General features: G+C 40.4%; 1 protein-coding gene across 1 annotated transcript in view; it reads right to left on the reverse strand.

Moving 5' to 3' along the window:
• Positions 1-195: 195 nt before the first annotated feature.
• Positions 196-23843, reverse strand: part of LOC115124263 (metal transporter CNNM2-like) — a 117673-nt gene continuing 94025 nt past the window's right edge. The window contains exons 2-8 of the mRNA XM_065001483.1: positions 13497-13640; positions 12940-13077; positions 11147-11316; positions 8516-8609; positions 7788-7850; positions 5863-6041; positions 196-479 (exon numbers count right to left, since the gene is read on the reverse strand). Of these exons, the coding sequence (XP_064857555.1) occupies positions 225-479; positions 5863-6041; positions 7788-7850; positions 8516-8609; positions 11147-11316; positions 12940-13077; positions 13497-13640 (1043 nt within the window). The 3' untranslated portion in view covers positions 196-224. The remainder of the gene's footprint in view (positions 480-5862; positions 6042-7787; positions 7851-8515; positions 8610-11146; positions 11317-12939; positions 13078-13496; positions 13641-23843) is intronic.

A 23843-nucleotide genomic window follows, 5' to 3' on the forward strand; every position in this document is an offset into this window, starting at 1 on the left:
TCTCCCCAGACCCATCCTCCCTCCTCTTCCCCTGTCCCCAGACCCATACTCCCTTCTCTCCCCCTGTCCCCAGACCCCTCCTCTCCCCAGACCCATCCTCCCTCCTCTCCCCTGTCCCCAGACCCCTCCTCTCCCCCTGTCCCCAGGTCCATCCTCCCTCCTCTCCCCCTGTCCCCAGACCCATCCTCCCTCCTCTCCCCCTGTTCCCACCACCCCAGTGTGGGCTAGATGGGTCCCTCATTGTGTGCAGTGTGGTTGACCCTGTGGGCCAGACAGTTCTGGGGCTGTGTGTTGAGGTTGAGCAGGCCGACTGTCTCGTGGTGGGCCATAGCTGGCGTCTCCAGGACGCCTCCCCCTCCACCAGCGTGGAGCTCAGTGGTCAGAGTCAATTCGATCTTGGTGAACTCGCTGTCCATCGACTGGGGCGTCTTATCCATGCGCGACGCCATCAGGGCGTTCTGGTACTGCTGCCGGGTCACCTGCGGGAGGATAATACAGTTACATGATATCAGGTTATATGATATTACAGTATATTAAATAGCATCCCTGGGCATCAGTTGAACTGGCAGATGTGGATATCTACATGATCACCTTGAATGATAGCATAGCTACATTTCCAATAGAACATTCTTATCCACTTTCTCCTGGTTTCAATCATGTTTCACCAAATGGACACATATATCTCACTAAACTCACACAGGGTGTGCCTCTGGGCTCTATGCTAGGCCCCCTATTTTTCATAATCTACATCCTCCCACTTGGACAGATCCTATGCCAGCCAATTCAACCTCAACCTTCACTGTTATACAAGCGACACACAAATGTGACCCGTTTCAGGAAACTAGACGTATGTCGCGGGTCACTACTTCACAGGACAGTCATTTGAACATAATATATATATTTTTTTTAATCAAAATGTGGTTGTTTTTTTGGAGGAAATGCCTTCTGGAATATGTGAACTTTCATGTGCCTTAATAACAGACCTGTATGCCATCTGTAAAAAAACGAATATAATTGTTCGTTGGTTTAGCCACAGAAAAACACAGCAACCTTCCCGCTAGCCATGATTGGCTGAGATAATGAGTGTGCTGGACATGCCGGGAGATGAGTTTGGATTGGTCTGCCATGTAGCAACACTTCTGTCTATTTGAGCTGGTCAGTATCGGTAGGTAATCCTGTCTAACACTGCTTTAAAAAAAAAGATTGCTTAGTAGAACTCCACTTTCTGGAGGACCGAGTTTTGAAATCATTGGAATTAGAGTATGGTAGCTAAGGAGATGGAGAAAATACCGGTCTCCGGATTACATCTTCAAACTAAGGGAAACCATGGCATCTGTGACAGGGAGAAGAGTCCAACCATGATGTATACGGGTAAGATAGTTTAGCTAGCTACATTTTCAGATATGACACATTTCTAATTTTGACAGTTTTTTAAATTTCAAGTTAAAGTGTACTGTTATCTAGATAGCTAACATTAGCTGGCTGGCTCGCTACCTAACATTAAGTGTATGATCGTATTATTTGTATGAGCCATTTTCTTGGCTAGTTATAGCCTAATGTTAGCTAGCTAACATTGAACCTGCTTGGTTAGCTACCTGCAGATTCATGCAAGGTAGTAATGTCATGAGTTTGGATTATGGTTCATTGTTTAGCTAGCTACATGTCTTAACAAAAGACTCCACTATGCAAGTGTCTGATTTAATAGAATGTCACTGCGACAACTGTTAACCAGTTATCTTGGGTGCTTGACTGCTGTTGTTAGGACAAAACGCTCAGATAAAGAGATTGGAGGAGCTAAAGCTTAAAAGGGTGCTGAATGAAGAGCTCTCCAGTAGGTACCAAAACATTCAAAGGCGATTTTCTCAAAAGTGAATTTACCAGTTTATCAACTGTCAAAGCAAAATGACTTTCCCATTGTTCCTCAAATGCAGTGTATGATATACCATTTTGTAGCTCTGGGTCTCTGCTTTTATCCAATGTAAAAAACACAATTTCAGATTTTGCTACATAAGACCGAATCAAGGCGGTTGGTCACAAATGAGTCATTAAACTCATTTTTCACCCCACTTCACACATTTCTTGTAAACAAACTATAGTTTAGGACATCTACTTTGCGCATGACACAAGAAATTTTTCCAACAATTGTTACAGACAGATTATTTAACTTATAATTCACTGTATCACAATTCCAGTGGGTCAGAAGTTTAAATACACTAAGTTGACTGTGCCTTTAAACAGCTTGGAAAATTCCAGAAAATGATGTCATGGCTTTAGAAGCTTCTGATAGGCTAATTTACATAATTTGAGTCAATTGGAGGTGTACCTGTGGATGTATTTCAAGGCCTACCTTCAAACTCAGTGCCTCTTTGCTTGACATCATGGGAAGATTAAAAGAAATCAGCCAAGACCTCAGAAAAACAATTGTAGACCTCCACAAGTCATCCTTGGCAGCTATTTCCAAATGCCTGAAGGTACCACGTTCATCTGTACGAACAATAGTACGCAAGTATAAACACCATGGGACCACACAGCCGTCATACCGCTCAGGAAGGAGACACGTTCTGTCTCCTAGAGATGAACGTACTTTGGTGCGAAAAGTGCAAATCAATCCCAGAACAACAGCAAAGGACCCTGTGAAGATGCTGGAGGAAACAGGTACAAAAGTATCTATATCCACAGTAAAACGAGTCCTATATCGACATAACCTAGAAGGCCACTCAGCAAGGAAGAAGCCACTGTTCCAAAACCGCCATAAAAAGCGGTTTGCAACTGCACATGGGGACAAAGATCATACTTTTTGGAGAAATGTCCTCTGGTCTGATGAAACAAAAATAGAACTGTTTGGCCAAAATGACCATCTTTATGTTTGGGGGAAAAAGGGAGAGGCTTGCAAGCCGAAGAACACCATCCCAACCGTGAAGCACGGGGGTGGCAGCATCATGTTGTGGGGATGCTTTGCTGCAGGAGGGCCTGGTGCTCTTCACAAAATGGATGGCATCATGAGGATGGGAAAGGATGTGGATATATTGAAGCAACATCTCAAGACATCAGTCAGGAAGTTAAAGCTTGGTTGCAAATGGGTCTTCCAAATGGACAATGACCCCAAGCATACTTCCAAAGATGTGGCAAAATGGCTTTAAGGACAACAAAGTAAAAGTATTGGAGTGGCCATCACAAAGCCCTGACCTCAATCCTATATAACATTTGTGGGCAGGACTGAAAAAGCGTGTGCGAGCAAGGAGGCCTACAAACCTGACTCAGTTACACCAGCTCTGTCAGGAGGAATGGGCCAAAATTCAACCAACTTATTGTGAGAAGCTTGTGGAAAGCTACCTGAAACATTTGACCTAAATTGATCAATTTAAAGGCAATGCTACCAAATACTAATTGAGTGTATGTAAACTTCTGACCCACTGGGAATGTGTTGAAAGAAATAAAAGCTGAATGAAATCATTCTCTCTACTATTATACTGACATTTCACATTCTTAAAATAATGTGGTGATCCTAACTGACCCAATACAGGGAATTTTTACTAGGATTAAATGTCAGAAATGGTGAAAAACTGAGTTTAAATGTATTTAGCTAAGGTGTATGTAATCTTCTGATTTCAACTGTATGTGTAGTGTGTGTGTATCCTGACTATCCTCTCACCTTGATGTATTGCAGGTCAGACACAGCCCTGACAGAGTAGTCTGGCATGTATATCTGTAGTGTGTGTGTGTGTGTGTGTGTGAATCCTGACTATCCTCTCACCTTGATGTACTGCAGGTCAGACACAGCCCTGACAGAGTAGTCTGGCATGTATATCTGTAGTGTGTGTGTGTGAATCCTGACTATCCTCTCACCTTGATGTACTGCAGGTCAGACACAGCCCTGGCAGAGTAGTCTGGCATGTATATCTGTAGTGTGTGTGTGTGTGTGTGTGAATCCTGACTATCCTCTCACCTTGATGTACTGCAGGTCAGACACAGCCCTGACAGAGTAGTCTGGCATGTATATCTGTAGTGTGTGTGTGTGTGTGAATCCTGACTATCCTCTCACCTTGATGTACTGCAGGTCAGACACAGCCCTGACAGAGTAGTCTGGCATGTATATCTGTAGTGTGTGTGTGTGTATCCTGACTATCCTCTCACCTTGATGTACTGCAGATCAGACACAGCCCTGACAGAGTAGTCTGGCATGTATATCTGTAGTGTGTGTGTGTGTGAATCCTGACTATCCTCTCACCTTGATGTACTGCAGGTCAGACACAGCCCTGACAGAGTAGTCTGGCATGTATATCTGTAGTGTGTGTGTGTGTGTGTATCCTGACTATCCTCTCACCTTGATGTACTGCAGGTCAGACACAGCCCTGACAGAGTAGTCTGGCATGTATATATGTAGTGTGTGTGTGTGTGTGTATCCTGACTATCCTCTCACCTTGATGTACTGCAGGTCAGACACAGCCCTGACAGAGTAGTCTGGCATGTATATATGTAGTGTGTGTGTGTGTGTGTGTGAATCCTGACTATCCTCTCACCTTGATGTACTGCAGATCAGACACAGCCCTGACAGAGTAGTCTGGCATGTATATCTGTAGTGTGTGTGTGTGTGAATCCTGACTATCCTCTCACCTTGATGTACTGCAGGTCAGACACAGCCCGGACAGAGTAGTCTGGCATGTATATCTGTAGTGTGTGTGTGTGTGTGTGAATCCTGACTATCCTCTCACCTTGATGTATTGCAGCTCAGACACATCCCGGACAGAGTAGTCTGGCATGTATATCTGTAGTGTGTGTGTGTGTGTGAATCCTGACTATCCTCTCACCTTGATGTACTGCAGATCAGACACAGCCCTGACAGAGTAGTCTGGCATGTATATCTGTAGTGTGTGTGTGTGTGTGAATCCTGACTATCCTCTCACCTTGATGTACTGCAGGTCAGACACAGCCCTGACACAGTAGTCTGGCATGTATATCTGTAGTGTGTGTGTGTGTGTGTGTATCCTGACTATCCTCTCACCTTGATGTACTGCAGATCAGACACAGCCCTGACAGAGTAGTCTGGCATGTATATCTGTAGTGTGTGTGTGTGTATCCTGACTATCCTCTCACCTTGATGTACTGCAGATCAGACACAGCCCTGACAGAGTAGTCTGGCATGTATATCTGTAGTGTGTGTGTGTGTGTGTGTATCCTGACTATCCTCTCACCTTGATGTACTGCAGATCAGACACAGCCCTGACAGAGTAGTCTGGCATGTATATCTGTAGTGTGTGTGTGTGTGTGAATCCTGACTATCCTCTCACCTTGATGTACTGCAGATCAGACACAGCCCTGACAGAGTAGTCTGGCATGTATATCTGTAGTGTGTGTGTGTGTGTGTATCCTGACTATCCTCTCACCTTGATGTACTGCAGATCAGACACAGCCCTGACAGAGTAGTCTGGCATGTATATCTGTAGTGTGTGTGTGTGTGAATCCTGACTATCCTCTCACCTTGATGTACTGCAGGTCAGACACAGCCCTGACAGAGTAGTCTGGCATGTATATCTGTAGTGTGTGTGTGTGTGTGTATCCTGACTATCCTCTCACCTTGATGTACTGCAGGTCAGACACAGCCCTGACAGAGTAGTCTGGCATGTATATCTGTAGTGTGTGTGTGTGTGTGTATCCTGACTATCCTCTCACCTTGATGTACTGCAGATCAGACACAGCCCTGACAGAGTAGTCTGGCATGTATATCTGTAGTGTGTGTGTGTGTGTGTGTATCCTGACTATCCTCTCACCTTGATGTACTGCAGATCAGACACAGCCCTGACAGAGTAGTCTGGCATGTATATCTGTAGTGTGTGTGTGTGTGAATCCTGACTATCCTCTCACCTTGATGTACTGCAGGTCAGATACAGCCCTGACAGAGTAGTCTGGCATGTATATCTGTAGGAAGGCGTTCAGCTGGTTGTTACTGCTCCCCAGCGTGGGTGTGATGGCATCGATGCGGTCACTCCGGTTCAGGGAGTCTGAGTGGTTCAGGCCAAACGGCCGCGGGGGGGACTTGTTCTCTGCACAGGATAGAGAAGAATATAAGTTTTTGGCTTCTGTTCACAGAAAATACCTATCTGGGCTTGGGGTCGATCCCGTGTCTATAAAAGTCGATTCAGAAAGTAAACCAAAATCCAATATCCAATTCTACATTTTCCTCATTGAAAAGCATTGAAGAGTCCTGGAATTGAAATGGAATTGACCCCAGCCCTGATCTGAGAACAGAATAGAGAACAGAGTAAAAGCAGAACATGTCACACAGACCGTGTATATGGAATCCACAATCAGTTCTAACTGTACTGCTGTACCTAGCCATAGCTGTGTATAATTTATGTTTGTCATCTCATCTCCATCTACACAACCTGATTGTGCATCATCTATTTACTGAATTCTACACAGAATGAAAAGCTATTTCTTTAATTGAACGATTAGGTAACATGTAGGCCAAGAATCCTTGGTGCAATGTATGGAAATCTAATATATATTTTAAGTCCTCCCATTAGGGGGGGGGCTTTGCTTCACAGGTTTTGAGTCGGTGGTCTAGAGTGATGCCGCTTTTTTCACACTTCTCAAATTAGAATACTTTCTCTTTATTTTAATTAAACTCAGCTTATGTTTTCCACTTCTTAAAAAGCAGACGAGAGGAAAACCACACAACAAAGTGGAAAAGACTTGGGCTTGCAGAGGACTGGGGCGTTAATGCTCACTACTCTGGCTGGAATGTATGTAATCCTGGGTTTGGATGTGGTCCCCAGACCCACGCAGTAGTCCAAGGCCCAGTGAACCCTGGGAGATTAATACTCTACTTTCTCGGGGGCCGACGGGGGACGGTAGGGGATGGAGGGATAGAGTGGAAGAGGGTGGAGTGGGACAAGGGGGAAAAGAAGGAGGAGGGAATTTAGTAAATATAGGGTGGATCAGAGGCTTGAGCCGTGTGTGTGTGTTTATGTTTTCAGAATGTGTGTGTGCTTGCAGCTTGTGTGTGTGTGTGCGTGCTGCAGTCAGCGGCCCTGCGGGGGGCTGTAACTCATAGCCTTGTTTATGGAGTCAGAGGGTTAAGGGGCTAGAGGGGTGGAGCCTGTCTCTAGTGGCGGCTATGCCTCACTCTGGGGGCCCCTACTACACTATTCACTGGCTTGAGTTATGGCACTGGTTACCACACACACACACACACACACACACACACACACACACACACACAGAGGAATGGATGATTCACATGCACAGTACACAGTAACAGACATCCTTCAGAGCCCAAAACAATAGTTAAGTCCTGCCTTTGTTAAACGTCCATACAGAGCAACATTTAATATGCAAAGCAAACGTAAGGACAGAGTAAGTAGGACATGCATATTAATACACAAACACGCAACAAACAATATGCTCAAAGTATTCTTGCTATGTGGCACAAGAGAATCCCGCTCTCAAAGAATTTAAGCTCATGACCAGCAGGTCCAGAATTCATTGCTATGTCCACAACACATCATGCAGTTTTGATACCGGTAAATACCAGGCTTAGGTGAAGTGTACACTCATCCCAATGGGTGATAGACAGATGGAAGAGTTATATTAGATGTGAGGAGAGATGGAGAGATAGGGGGGATGGACGGACAGACAGACAGGTTGACAGACAGACAGGCAGACAGACAGACAGGTTGACAGACAGACAGGCAGACAGACAGACAGGTTGACAGACAGACAGGTTGACAGACAGACAGGCAAGCAGACAGACAGACAGACAGACAGGAAAGAGAGGACTACCATACCTGGAGATCCTGCTAGGGACTCAGCCCTACTGACAACGAAGGTACGAGACAGGGAGAGAGGGACTGGCGAGGAGAGACGGACGACAGAGAGAGGAGACACACATGGAAAAATCCATCACCAAAGCCCACAAGTGAAATAATTGTATAACGTTACCATCGTACACCGTGTCCTGAAAAACAACCAACGTGCCATCCAAGCACATTGAAAGAGGGTCTGTGATAAAATATGACAAAATACATCATCTCATAAGCATGTGCTCTATGTTCCATAAACCAAACTACAGTGACAACCTTTTTTGATGAGGAGGGTGTAATTCTGCCCTCTCACCAGCAAGTGTCTCTGAGATCCTACTAGCACCTGACTGGAAGTTTGTGAATGAACTGAGAAAATACAGAGGCTGCGTCACCATTTTTTTTTATCATACCTTGTTTCAATATGAGTCAATTCACTTGGTTACTGATAAACTGTTTCTTTACAATTTGTAAACCAGTCATCCTGGACCTAGTCCTTGTCTCAGTAGCTGCCAATGGATGATGGGTAGAAGGGAATTGGGGAAATCTGAAATATACATGGTAGGTTCCTATAGACTACAATCTAGTATTTTAGTAAAGTAGTTTTATATAGGGACGTAGGGTTCTGGACAAAAGTGTTGTGTACTGCAGTGAATATTTATAGGACCTCATTTTAGACACAGACATTGAGACGTCGGTATACAAGGATGTCTTACCTGGAGAGGTGGTGAGAGCCATCATCCCATAGGAGGAGAACGCTCCTGCTTCAAACTTCATCCCTTCCTTCCCTGCCTCCACCTCCACCTTCCCCTGCAGAGGAACACAACACACTCTGCGTAAGAGTCTGAAGAAGACTCAGATCAGTTGAGAAGTACTGCGGGGTATAGAGGTTTGATCATCAGCTACAGTAAATTCACTATGTGTTTTTGTTTCGGCAGCATTACAGTCGAGTCATTGACTGAACCGCGTAACAACATTTCAGAATTCACACTTTGAACAATATTCAGACAAATCTCTCCTTCGCAGCGAGATGACGGTCTACTTCACCTTCTTTTTAAAGGCCCAGTGCTTTCTGTTTTTCCTGTGTTTTGTATCATATTGTACAACAGCTGATGAAACTGTGATCCGTGTTATTTCCTGATAGTTACTGGTTGAAAATATAATCTCATCAAGCAGGGTTTATCATGGGTGGAGTTTTAGCTTGCCTGGTTACAACACCAGGCGATAGATAAGTTAATAGACCAATAACAAAGAGAGTTCAAACCTCTCTGCCAATAACAGCTAGTTTTTTGTTTTCGGGTGCCCTCTCCCTCCCCACTCAGACCACTCCCAGACCGCCCTAGAAACATTCTTGCTTGAGAACTTATTATTTTTTTTTAAATTACAATTTTAATTGAAAACTATTACAGAATGATACTTAATGGTTACCCAGAAATGATTTGATATTGATATAAAAACATCTGCATTGGGGCTTTTAAGTCCACAAAGTCAATTTCCTATTTGCATGCTGCAACATTTCAGCCAATCCATCTTTAACACTTCATCTTAATAAAGATGAAATACCCAATGCAGAAGTGTTTATCTCAATATCCAATCATTTCATGTTAACAATTAAGTACCTTACTGTGATTGTTTTCAATCAAAATGGTCAAAAAGAAACAAATTCTCAAGAATTTAGCTTGGACTGTCTGGGAGTGGTTAGAGCTGGGAGGGGAAAACTGAAAACTAGCTGTTAATTGGCAGAGAGGTTTGGAACTCTCTTTCTTATTGGGCTATTAATTTACCGCCTGATGATGTCACCAGTCAGGTCAAAACTCCATCCTCTTTTCAAACAGCTCGTACACTAAAAGGGCATTATCATCATCATCATTTTCACAATTTCACTGTATTTTTCCAACCTCATAGTGAGGAAATATATATAAAATACAGAAAATTAACTTATTTTGACTGCACTGGGCCTTTAAAACAGGTACTTGCAGCATCACTTCCGACTTGCATCAACCTCATGTTGCCACCCTGACTCGAGGGCAAATCTCACTCTTGTTTATAATTCGTGGAAAATCCCCTTGCGTTGTTTAATAGCTGCCAATCCCCTTCCTGGCCTACACTCTTAGGAAAAGGGTTCCAGAAGATTATTTAGCTATCCCCATATGAGAACCCTTTTTGGTTCCAGGTACAAACTCTTTTTGGTTTCAGGTAGAACCCTCTGTGGAAAGGATTTTACATGGAAGTCAAAAGGGTTCCACCTGGAAACAAAAAGGGTTCATCAAAGGGTTCTCCTATAGGGACAGCTGAAGAATCGCTTAGGTTCTAAAGCCTCTTTTAGACCAGGTTCTGACATGCGTCAGTTGTCCTGATCTGGTCAACATTCTGATTGTGCCCACATTTGTCGACAGGTGTAGACAATCAAAAGATGCATCGTGAACTGATTGTGATTAGACCTTCCTGACCACCGGAGGAAGTCAAAGACGCATCTTGTACGGATATCCTTGAAGTGTAAACGAATCCTGACCACGAAAGCTTAGAAATGTGTCCCGTCCTCTAAAAATAAATTGCATTGGCCTGTTGAGGTAGTAATTATGGGCAACGATACCTCAACAATTCCTCCAGAACAAACATCATGGACTTGATTAGCAACTAACTGCCTACTGGAGTGGGAGTGGGAACTGGAAAACCCAATGCCCATTTTATTCAGAGCTGGACAAGGTATTGGGCTGTAATGATGAGTATAAAAAGTTAGCTGTTTTCTGTCGATTTATACAGCTCGTGTCGTAAAGGGAGGTTCAAGTCAGGTTGGATCATTTTGCATCGAGGGAGGGACCAGGGAATCTGGTCACAATACGGACGTAGTGGGCAGATAACACACATTTTATTACCATGTGTAGACGCAACAAATCTCCATCTTGGTCGGATGATGACAACTACATGTTAATGCAAGGTGTAACCACAGCTGAAGAGTGTAGTGACCGTCGCCCAATAGCATGGCCCATTTCTGACCTGGCCCGATAGTGTGGCCCATTTCTGACCTTGCCCGACAATGTGGCCCATTTCTGACCTGGCCCGATAGTGTGGCCCATTTCTGACCTTGCCCGATAGTGTGGTCCATTTCTGACCTGGCCGATAGTGTGGCCCATTACTGACCTGGCTCGATAGTGTGGCCCATTACTGACCTGGCCCGATAGCGTGGCCCCGCTCTACATTTGTCACTGCTGTCATTGTACAACTACATACAGCATCACAATCACTGCAAGTAAAATATCTGCTATCTGCAAAATCCGTGTTCGTGAGTGCCCCAATAGCGTGGCCCCGTACTAACCTCTGGCCCAATGGCGCGGCTCGGTACTGACCTGCAGGATTAGTATGAAGTAGTCCACAGGCTTGTTCCTGTGGAAGAGGTAGTGCTCCGGTGCTCTCTTGTTCTTCTCATCGTACTTCAGCTCCTGGATCACATTGGGGTGTTTGAGCAGACGCAGCAGGATCTTCTCTGACATCTGCACCGGCCCGAACGACTCCACCTCTGGAGAGGGGGATGGATGGAGAGAGAGAGATGGCAAGAGAGAGAGAGAGGGGGAGAGAGAGTCAGAGAGAGAGAGAGAGTCAGAGAGAGAGAGAGAGGGGGAGAGAGAGTCAGAGAGAGAGAGAGAGAGCGAGAGGGGAAGAGAGAGAGTCAGAGAGAGAGAGAGAGGGGGAGAGAGAGTCAGAGAGAGAGAGAGAGAGAGAGAGAGGAGGAGAGTCAGAGAGAGAGAGAGAGAGAGAGAGTCAGAGAGAGACAGAGGGAGAGAGAGTCAGAGAGAGAGAGAGGGAGAGAGAGAGTCAGAGAGAGGGGGAGAAAGAGAGTCAGAGAGAGAGAGAGAGGGGGAGAGAGAGATTCAGAGAGAGAGAGAGATTCAGAGAGAGAGAGAGGGGGAGAGAGAGAGTCAGAGAGAGAGAGTCAGAGAGAGAGAGACACAAGATGTTGTGATGTAATACCCTACAATACCATATCAACAATATAATTCCATGTAAAAACACACTCCCTCTCTTGCATTTACCATGTCACCTTATTATCACCATATCCACGGTAAATTGACTATAATCACGTGTATTGCACACAGGCTCAACCTGATACTCCCCATACTCTATCATTATTCTCATTGGTCAAGGTAAAAAAGGTTAACCAATCGTGCCCCTGACACCAGAGTGTGGTGATATGTCTCAGTTGGCAGCTTGCTCCACCACACTACGGTAGGGACCTGCTAATAGCCAAAGTTCCTTTAGAGGGGCCAGCGGGGCCACAGCTTTAAGCGATGCTTAGCAGCTCGCTAGGTCAAAGTTCTCACCAAATCCCCTACAAATGCAACATATTTGAATGACCTGTGCTCTACTACTGGTAGCTAGCTGGGACATTCCACGGTGGTTCCGGTTGTACGTTCCATGGGATTTTTCTAATAGTATTTCAAATCTTTTAAACACTTGGCACCACAGCCATATATTGATCTGGATCTAATGTTCTGCTTTGAGCTTTAGTCTGTTTGTTTTAGCCTGTTTGTTTTAGCCTGTTTGCTTTAGCATGCCTGAAGTGCCAGATGGAATGGGGTTTGCACTTTGGGGACTATTCCATTCGAACCCATTGCCCTAGGCAAGCTCAATCAAGCACATCTCAATCAAGAATGTCAAACATATGTGAATGCAGGTCTGGCATGCAGACATGTAGACATGCCTTCTGTGAGAACTCCAGAAATCAGCCAAACTGTTGAAAGTGATGTCATCGTGAAAGTAGTGTAACCAAATTGTGATGTGTTCCAAGCTAAATGCTCCAGTCTCCCAACAGCTGAGAACATGACACGCAAGCAAATAGTCGGCCATGTTTTCAGACTGAGCCATATAAACTCTGCGCAGACATCCCCTGCCGCGCTCCCCAGAGGCCTAGTGTCTCCTCTCAGACAATCACCCACGTGTACATCACAAACACACATTCTCGTCTCAGACACACATTGTCGCCACACACACGCATTCACGTGTCGCAAACACACACTCAAACACACACTCTCGCCCTCTCCACACACACACACACACACACACACACACACACACGTTCCACAGTCAGGGTTCTGAGGGCACACTGGGGGAAGTCAAGCAGCAACGCAGTGTACACACTTGCCTGTTGCTAGGTAACGCAGGGTTGCCAGCAGAAGCTGAGGTGATATTTTAACCTTCATTTCACTGTCGTTGGGCTTGAAGGCTGAGAAATCCTGCTTCCGCTCACGATGGGTGATTTTCTTCTTCGTTTTGTTGTCAGCTGAGGGGAGAAAGAATTGGGGAATGGGGATGAAAGGGGAGGAATTGTTTTTAGGAAAAGGGAGAACTTGTATGCTGACTTTGATAGTGCATTTCCTAGGTACAAGGGTGAATAAACTTTAGTTACTCAAAGAAATTTATTTTCAAGCAACTATATTCTTTCCCTATGGACAACGTGTGTACAATGTAAAATAAAAAAAATGGGGGAAACAGATTTGCCGTTGAAACATTACTGGACATAACATAACAATAAAATTATGTAAAATGCCTGGAAGATAAACCTTTGCAGTAGCACCTTACACTACAGCAGATAATACAGTGGTACTGGTCTGGTAACAGGTTCAAGTTACTCAAAATGAAAACATTGATACCACTTCATTTCAATAAAATGTGCGTAAAGTAAATAGTTTGGGCACCTACTGTACAAGTCTGTCTCGTCCAAGATCTCTGACTTGATGATTTCCTCGATTATGTCCTCCAGGGTGACGATGCCCAGGACCTCGTAGAAGGGGTCCCCCTCACCCTCGTTGTTCACCCTCTGAACTATGGCCAGGTGGGATTTACCTAACACACACACAGACAGAAGGAGAGATAGAGAGACAGAGATAGAGAGAGAGAGAGGGAGAGAGAGAGAGAGAGGGAGAGACAGACAGAGAGAGAGAGAGAGACAGAGAGAGAGAGAGAGAGAGAGAGACAGAGAGACAGAGAGAGAGAGAGAGAGAGAGAGAGAGAGACAGAGAGAGAGAGAGAGAGAGAGAGAGAGAGAGAGAGAGAGAGAGAGAGAAAGAGAGAGAGAGAGAAAGAGAGAGAGAGAGAGAGAGAGAGAGAGAGAGAAAGAGAGAGAGAGAGAAAGAGAGAGAGAGAGAGAGAGAAAGAGAGAGAGAGAGAGAGAGAGAGAGAGAGAGAGAGAGAGAGAGAGAGAGAGAAAGAGAGAGAGAGAGAGAGCAAGAGAGAGAGAGAGAGAGACAGAACACACATTTAAGAGGTTGTAAAGTTTGGGTCACAGTGATAAAGTGCGGTAAGAGCCTCTGTCTCCAACGCTATGAAGGTCAACTTATGAACACGGTGGGCTTTTTGAACAGTGGATAGAGGTCAAGTACTCTCTGTTCATGCAATATATCACTAATTACAAACCAGGTGGTTCGAGGCCGGAATGCTGATTGCCTGAAAGTATGACGAAGAAATATATATTTTTCCGTCATTAAACAGTTTATAACAGCAATAAGGCATCTCAGAGGTGTGTAGTATATGGCCAGTATTCCGAGTACCGTAGCCAGGTATTCTGTGTTCCGTCGTACAAAAGAACAACCCTTGGCCGAGGTATTTTGGCAACACAACACACATCCACAGGCCTCACTGCTTAATGATACATTGCATAAAGTAATAAAGCACGCATCACACATCATCATATTTTATTCCCCTCATCAATGTACACCCAATACCCCATAACACCAAAGGGGAAACAGGGCTTTGGACATTTTTGCAAAAAATGTAAAATAACAAATAACTAATTTACATAAGTATTCAGACCCTTTGCTATGAGACTCAAAATTGAGCTCAGGTGTATCCTGTTTCCATTGATCATCCTTGAGCTGTTTCTACAACTTGAATGGAGTCCACCTGTGGTAAATTCACTTGATTGGACATGATTTGGAAAGGCACACACCTGTCTATATAAGGTTCCACAGTTATCAGTGTATGTCAGAGGCAAAAACTAAGCCATGAGGTCGAAGGAATTGTCCATAGAACTCAGAGACAGGATTGTGTCGAGGGACAGATCTTGGGAAGCATTGAAGGTTCCCAAGAACACAGTGGCCTCCGTCATTCTTAAATGTAAGACGTTTGGAACCACCAAGACTCTTCCTAGAGCTGTTCACCTGGCCAAACTGAGCAATCTGGTCACTCTGACAGAGCTCCAGAGTTCCTCTGTGGGGATGGGAGAAACTTCCAGAAGGACAACCATCTCTGTAGCCCTCCACCAATCAGGCCTTAATGGTAGAGTGGCCAAACAGAAGCCAATCCTCAGTAAAAGGCACATGACAGCCCACTTGGAGTTTGCCAAAAGGCACCGAAAGGACTCTCAGACCATGAGAAACAAGATTATCTGGTCTGATGAAACCAAGATTGAACTCTTTGGCCTGAATGCCAAGCATCATGTATGGAGGAAACCTGGCACCATCCCTACAGTGAAGCACGGTGGTGGCAGCATCATGCTGTGGGGATGGTTTTCAGCGGAATGGGACTGGGAGACTAGTCAAGATCAAGGCAAAAATGAACAGAGCAAAGTACAGAGAGCTCCTTGATGAAAACCTGCTCAGACTGGGGCAAAGGTTCACCTTCCAACAGGACAATGACCCTAAGCACACTGCCAAGAGAACACAGGAGTGGCTTCGGGACAAGTCTCTGAATGTCCTTGAGCGGCCCAGTCAGAGCCCAGACTTTAACCCGATCGAACATCTCTGGAGAGACCTCAGAATAGCTGTGCAGTGACGCTCCCCATCCAACCTGAGAGAGTTTGAGAGGATCTGCAGAGAAGAATGAGAGAAACTCCCCAAATACAGGCTTAAATTGCTGCCGAGTGTGCTTCAAGTGTGCTACTGAGCAAAGGGTCTGAATAATTATGCAAGTGACAAATAGTTAATTTAAAAAATATATATATATATTTTACCATATAATACGTATGAACATACTGGGCATATGCTTTGAGGTTTGCAACTTAATAAAAGCTTGCAGAAAGTAACAGTGAGTAACATAGTAACACTAGTAATACAGTAGTAACAGTAACATAGTAACACTAGTAATGCAGTAGTAACAGTGAGATGGTAACACTAGTAATACAGTAGTAACAGTAACACAGTAACACTAGTAATGCAGTAGTAACAGTGAGATGGTAACACTAGTCATACAGTAGTAACAGTAACATAGTAACACAATTAATACAGTAGTAACAGTAACATAGTAACACTAGTAATACAGTGGTAGCAGTAACATAGTAACACTAGTAATACAGTAGTAACAGTAACATAGTAACACTAGTAATACAGTAGTAACAGTAACACAGTAACACTAGTAATACAGTAGTAACAGTAACACAGTAGTAACAGTGAGATGGTAACTCTAGTAATACAGTAGTAACAGTAACATAGTAACACTAGTAATACAGTAGTAACAGTAACATAGTAACACTAGTAATACAGTAGTAACAGTGAGATGGTAACACTAGTAATACAGTAGAAACAGTAACATAGTAGCACTAGTAATACAGTAGTAACAGTAACATAGTAGCACTAGTAATAGAGTAGTAAAAGTAACACAGTAACACTAGTAATATAGTAGTAACAGTGAGATGGTAACACTAGTAATACAGTAGTAACAGTGACATAGTAACACTAGTAATACAGTAGTAACAGTGATATGGTAACACTAATAATAGTAGCACTAGTAATAGAGTAGTAAAAGTAACACAGTAACACTAGTAATATAGTAGTAACAGTGATATGGTAACACTAGTAATATAGTAGTAACAGTGAGATGGTAACACTAGTAATACAGTAGTAACAGTGAGGTGGTAACACTAGTAATATAGTAGTAACAGTGATATGGTAACACTAGTAATATAGTAGTAACAGTGAGATGGTAACACTAGTAATATAGTAGTAATAGTGAGATGGTAACACTAGTAATACAGTAGTAACAGTGATATGGTAACACTAGTAATATAGTAGTAACAGTGACATGGTAACACTAGTAATATAGTAGTAACAGTGAGATGGTAAAACTAGTAATATAGTAGTAACAGTGACATAGTAACACTAGTAATACAGTAGTAACAGTGAGGTGGTAACACTAGTAATATAGTAGTAACAGTAACACTAGTAACACAGTAGTAACAGTGATATGGTAACACTAATAATATAGTAGTAACAGTGATATGGTAACACTAGTAATATAGTAGTAACAGTGAGATGGTAACACTAGTAATATAGTAGTAACAGTGAGATGGTACCACTAGTAATACAGTAGTAACAGTAACACAGTAGCACTAGTAATACAGTAGTAACAGTAACATAGTAACACTCGTAACACAGTAGTAACAGTGAGATGGTAACACTAGTAATACAGTAGTAACAGTAACATAGTAACACTAGTAATACAGTAGTAACAGTAACACAGTAACACTAGTAATATAGTAGTAACAGTAAGATGGTAACCCTAGTAATACAGTAGTAAAAGTAACATAGTAACACTAGTAATACAGTAGCAACAGTAACACAGTAACACTAGTAATAGAGTAGTAAAAGTAACACAGTAACACTAGTAATATAGTAGTAACAGTGAGATGGTAACACTAGTAATACAGTAGTAACAGTGACATAGTAACACTAGTAATACAGTAGTAACAGTGATATGGTAACACTAATAATATAGTAGTAACAGTGATATGGTAACACTAGTAATATAGTAGTAACAGTGAGATGGTAACACTAGTAATACAGTAGTAACAGTGAGGTGGTAACACTAGTAATATAGTAGTAACAGTGATATGGTAACACTAGTGATATGGTAGTAACAGTGAGATGGTAACACTAGTAATATAGTAGTAATAGTGAGATGGTAACACTAGTAATACAGTAGTAACAGTGATATGGTAACACTAGTAATATAGTAGTAACAGTGACATGGTAACACTAGTAATATAGTAGTAACAGTGATATGGTAACACTAGTGATATAGTAGTAACAGTGAGATGGTAACACTAGTAATATAGTAGTAATAGTGAGATGGTAACACTAGTAATACAGTAGTAACAGTGATATGGTAACACTAGTAATATAGTAGTAACAGTGACATGGTAACACTAGTAATATAGTAGTAACAGTGAGGTGGTAACACTAGTAATATAGTAGTAACATTAACACAGTAACACTAGTAATACAGTAGCAACAGTGATATGGTAACACTAGTAATATAGTAGTAACAGTGAGATGGTAACACTAGTAATATAGTAGTAACAGTGAGATGGTAACACTAGTAATACAGTAGTAACAGTGAGATGGTAACACTAATAATATAGTAGTAACAGTGATATGGTAACACTAGTAATATAGTATTAACAGTGAGATGGTAAAACTAGTAATATAGTAGTAACAGTGACATCGTAACACTAGTAATATAGTAGTAACAGTGAGGTGGTAACACTAGTAATATAGTAGTAACAGTAACACAGTAACACTAGTAATACAGTAGCAACAGTGATATGGTAACACTAATAATATAGTAGTAACAGTGAGATGGTAACACTAATAATATAGTAGTAACAGTGATATGGTAACACTAGTAATATAGTAGTAACAGTGAGATGGTAAAACTAGTAATATAGTAGTAACAGTGAGATGGTACCACTAGTAATATAGTAGTAACAGTGAGATGGTAACACTAGTAATACAGTAGTAACAGTGATATGGTAACACTAGTAATATAGTAGTAACAGTAACACAGTAACACTAGTAATACAGTAGCAACAGTGATATGGTAACACTAATAATATAGTAGTAACAGTGATATGGTCACACTAGTAATATAGTAGTAACAGTGAGATGGTAAAACTAGTAATATAGTAGTAACAGTGACATGGTAACACTAGTAATATAGTAGTAACAGTGAGGTGGTAACACTAGTAATATAGTAGTAACAGTAACACAGTAACACTAGTAATACAGTAGCAACAGTGATATGGTAACACTAATAATATAGTAGTAACAGTGATATGGTAACACTAGTAATATAGTAGTAACAGTGAGATGGTAAAACTAGTAATATAGTAGTAACAGTGACATGGTAACACTAGTAATATAGTAGTAACAGTGAGGTGGTAACACTAGTAATATAGTAGTAACAGTAACACAGTAACACTAGTAATACAGTAGCAACAGTGATATGGTAACACTAATAATATAGTAGTAACAGTGATATGGTAACACTAGTAATATAGTAGTAACAGTGAGATGGTAAAACTAGTAATATAGTAGTAACAGTGAGATGGTACCACTAGTAATATAGTAGTAACAGTGAGATGGTAACACTAGTAATATAGTAGTAACAGTGAGGTGGTAACACTAGTAATATAGTAGTAACAGTGAGATGGTAACACTAGTAATATAGTAGTAACAGTGAGATGGTAAAACTAGTAATATAGTAGTAATAGTGAGATGGTAACACTAGTACTATAGTAGTAACAGTGAGATGGTAACACTAGTAATACAGTAGTAACAGTGAGATGGTAACACTAGTAATATAGTAGTAACAGTGAGATGGTAACACTAGTAATACAGTAGTAACAGTGATATGGTAACACTAGTAATATAGTAGTAACAGTGACATGGTAACACTATTAATATAGTAGTAACAGTGAGGTGGTAACACTAGTAATATAGTAGTAACAGTAACACAGTAACACTAGTAATACAGTAGTAACAGTGATATGGTAACACTAATAATATAGTAGTAACAGTGATATGGTAACACTAGTAATATAGTAGTAACAGTGAGATGGTAACACTAGTAATACAGTAGTAACAGTGAGATGGTAACCCTAGTAATACAGTAGTAAAAGTAACATAGTAACACTAGTAATAGAGTAGCAACAGTAACACAGTAACACTAGTAATAGAGTAGTAAAAGTAACACAGTAACACTAGTAATATAGTAGTAACAGTGAGATGGTAACACTAGTAATACAGTAGTAACAGTGACATAGTAACACTAGTAATACAGTAGTAACAGTGATATGGTAACACCAATAATATAGTAGTAACAGTGATATGGTAACACTAGTAATATAGTAGTAACAGTGAGATGGTAACACTAGTAATACAGTAGTAACAGTGAGGTGGTAACACTAGTAATATAGTAGTAACAGTGATATGGTAACACTAGTAATATAGTAGTAACAGTGAGATGGTAACACAAGTAATATAGTAGTAATAGTGAGATGGTAACACTAGTAATACAGTAGTAACAGTGATATGGTAACACTAGTAATATAGTAGTAACAGTGACATGGTAACACTAGTAATATAGTAGTAACAGTGAGGTGGTAACACTAGTAATATAGTAGTAACAGTAACACAGTAACACTAGTAATACAGTAGCAACAGTGATATGGTAACACTAGTAATATAGTAGTAACAGTGAGATGGTAACACTAGTAATATAGTAGTAACAGTGAGATGGTAACACTAGTAATACAGTAGTAACAGTGAGATGGTAACACTAATAATATAGTAGTAACAGTGATATGGTAACACTAGTAATATAGTATTAACAGTGAGATGGTAAAACTAGTAATATAGTAGTAACAGTGACATCGTAACACTAGTAATATAGTAGTAACAGTGAGGTGGTAACACTAGTAATATAGTAGTAACAGTAACACAGTAACACTAGTAATACAGAAGTAACAGTGATATGGTAACACTAATAATATAGTAGTAACAGTGATATGGTAACACTAGTAATATAGTAGTAACAGTGAGATGGTAACACTAGTAATACAGTAGTAACAGTGACATGGTAACACTAGTAATATAGTAGTAACAGTGAGGTGGTAACACTAGTAATACAGTAGCAACAGTGATATGGTAACACTAATAATATAGTAGTAACAGTGATATGGTAACACTAGTAATATAGTAGTAACAGTGAGATGGTAAAACTAGTAATATAGTAGTAACAGTGAGATGGTACCACTAGCAATATAGTAGTAACAGTGAGATGGTAACACTAGTAATACAGTAGTAACAGTGATATGTTAACACTAGTAATATAGTAGTAACAGTGAGATGGTAAAACTAGTAATATAGTAGTAATAGTGAGATGGTAACACTAGTAATACAGTAGTAACAGTGATGTGGTAACACTAGTAATACAGTAGCAACAGTGATATGGTAACACTAATAATATAGTAGTAACAGTGATATGGTAACACTAGTAATATAGTAGTAACAGTGAGATGGTACCACTAGTAATATAGTAGTAACAGTGAGGTGGTAACACTAGTAATATAGTAGTAACAGTGACATGGTAACACTAGTAATATAGTAGTAACAGTGAGATGGTAAAACTAGTAATATAGTAGTAATAGTGAGATGGTAACACTAGTACTATAGTAGTAACAGTGAGATGGTAACACTAGTAATACAGTAGTAACAGTGAGGTGGTAACACTAGTAATATAGTAGTAACAGTAACACAGTAACACTAGTAATACAGTAGTAACAGTGATATGGTAACACTAATAATATAGTAGTAACAGTGATATGGTAACACTAGTAATATAGTAGTAACAGTGAGATGGTAACACTAGTAATACAGTAGTAACAGTAACACAGTAACACTAGTAATATAGTAGTAACAGTAAGATGGTAACCCTAGTAATACAGTAGTAAAAGTAACATAGTAACACTAGTAATACAGTAGCAACAGTAACACAGTAACACTAGTAATAGAGTAGTAAAAGTAACACAGTAACACTAGTAATATAGTAGTAACAGTGAGATGGTAACACTAGTAATACAGTAGTAACAGTGACATAGTAACACTAGTAATACAGTAGTAACAGTGATATGGTAACACTAATAATATAGTAGTAACAGTGAGATGGTAACACTAGTAATACAGTAGTAACAGTGAGGTGGTAACACTAGTAATATAGTAGTAACAGTGATATGGTAACACTAGTAATATAGTAGTAACAGTGAGATGGTAACACTAGTAATATAGTAGTAATAGTGAGATGGTAACACTAGTAATACAGTAGTAACAGTGATATGGTAACACTAGTAATATAGTAGTAACAGTGACATGGTAACACTAGTAATATAGTAGTAACAGTGAGGTGGTAACACTAGTAATATAGTAGTAACAGTAACACAGTAACACTAGTAATACAGTAGCAACAGTGATATGGTAACACTAGTAATATAGTAGTAACAGTGAGATGGTAACACTAGTAATATAGTAGTAACAGTGAGATGGTAACACTAGTAATACAGTAGTAACAGTGAGATGGTAACACTAATAATATAGTAGTAACAGTGATATGGTAACACTAGTAATATAGTATTAACAGTGAGATGGTAAAACTAGTAATATAGTAGTAACAGTGACATCGTAACACTAGTAATATAGTAGTAACAGTGAGGTGGTAACACTAGTAATATAGTAGTAACAGTAACACAGTAACACTAGTAATACAGTAGCAACAGTGATATGGTAACACTAATAATATAGTAGTAACAGTGAGATGGTAACACTAATAATATAGTAGTAACAGTGATATGGTAACACTAGTAATATAGTAGTAACAGTGAGATGGTAAAACTAGTAATATAGTAGTAACAGTGAGATGGTACCACTAGTAATATAGTAGTAACAGTGAGATGGTAACACTAGTAATACAGTAGTAACAGTGATATGGTAACACTAGTAATATAGTAGTAACAGTAACACAGTAACACTAGTAATACAGTAGCAACAGTGATATGGTAACACTAATAATATAGTAGTAACAGTGATATGGTAACACTAGTAATATAGTAGTAACAGTGAGATGGTAAAACTAGTAATATAGTAGTAACAGTGACATGGTAACACTAGTAATATAGTAGTAACAGTGAGGTGGTAACACTAGTAATATAGTAGTAACAGTAACACAGTAACACTAGTAATACAGTGATATGGTAACACTAATAATATAGTAGTAACAGTGATATGGTAACACTAGTAATATAGTAGTAACAGTGAGATGGTAAAACTAGTAATATAGTAGTAACAGTGACATGGTAACACTAGTAATATAGTAGTAACAATGAGGTGGTAACACTAGTAATATAGTAGTAACAGTAACACAGTAACACTAGTAATACAGTAGCAACAGTGATATGGTAACACTAATAATATAGTAGTAACAGTGAGATGGTACCACTAGTAATATAGTAGTAACAGTGAGATGGTAACACTAGTAATACAGTAGTAACAGTGATATGTTAACACTAGTAATATAGTAGTAACAGTGACATGGTAACACTAGTAATATAGTAGTAACAGTGAGGTGGTAACACTAGTAATATAGTAGTAACAGTGACATGGTAACACTAGTAATATAGTAGTAACAGTGAGATGGTAAAACTAGTAATATAGTAGTAATAGTGAGATGGTAACACTAGTACTATAGTAGTAACAGTGAGATGGTAACACTAGTAATACAGTAGTAACAGTGAGATGGTAACACTAGTAATATAGTAGTAACAGTGAGATGGTAACACTAGTAATACAGTAGTAACAGTGATATGGTAACACTAGTAATATAGTAGTAACAGTGAGATGGTAAAACTAGTAATATAGTAGTAACAGTGACATGGTAACACTAGTAATATAGTAGTAACAATGAGGTGGTAACACTAGTAATATAGTAGTAACAGTAACACAGTAACACTAGTAATACAGTAGCAACAGTGATATGGTAACACTAATAATATAGTAGTAACAGTGAGATGGTACCACTAGTAATATAGTAGTAACAGTGAGATGGTAACACTAGTAATACAGTAGTAACAGTGATATGTTAACACTAGTAATATAGTAGTAACAGTGACATGGTAACACTAGTAATATAGTAGTAACAGTGAGGTGGTAACACTAGTAATATAGTAGTAACAGTGACATGGTAACACTAGTAATATAGTAGTAACAGTGAGATGGTAAAACT

This window comes from Oncorhynchus nerka, linkage group LG15 (assembly GCF_034236695.1).
Source record: "Oncorhynchus nerka isolate Pitt River linkage group LG15, Oner_Uvic_2.0, whole genome shotgun sequence".
Taxonomy (NCBI): domain Eukaryota; kingdom Metazoa; phylum Chordata; class Actinopteri; order Salmoniformes; family Salmonidae; genus Oncorhynchus; species Oncorhynchus nerka.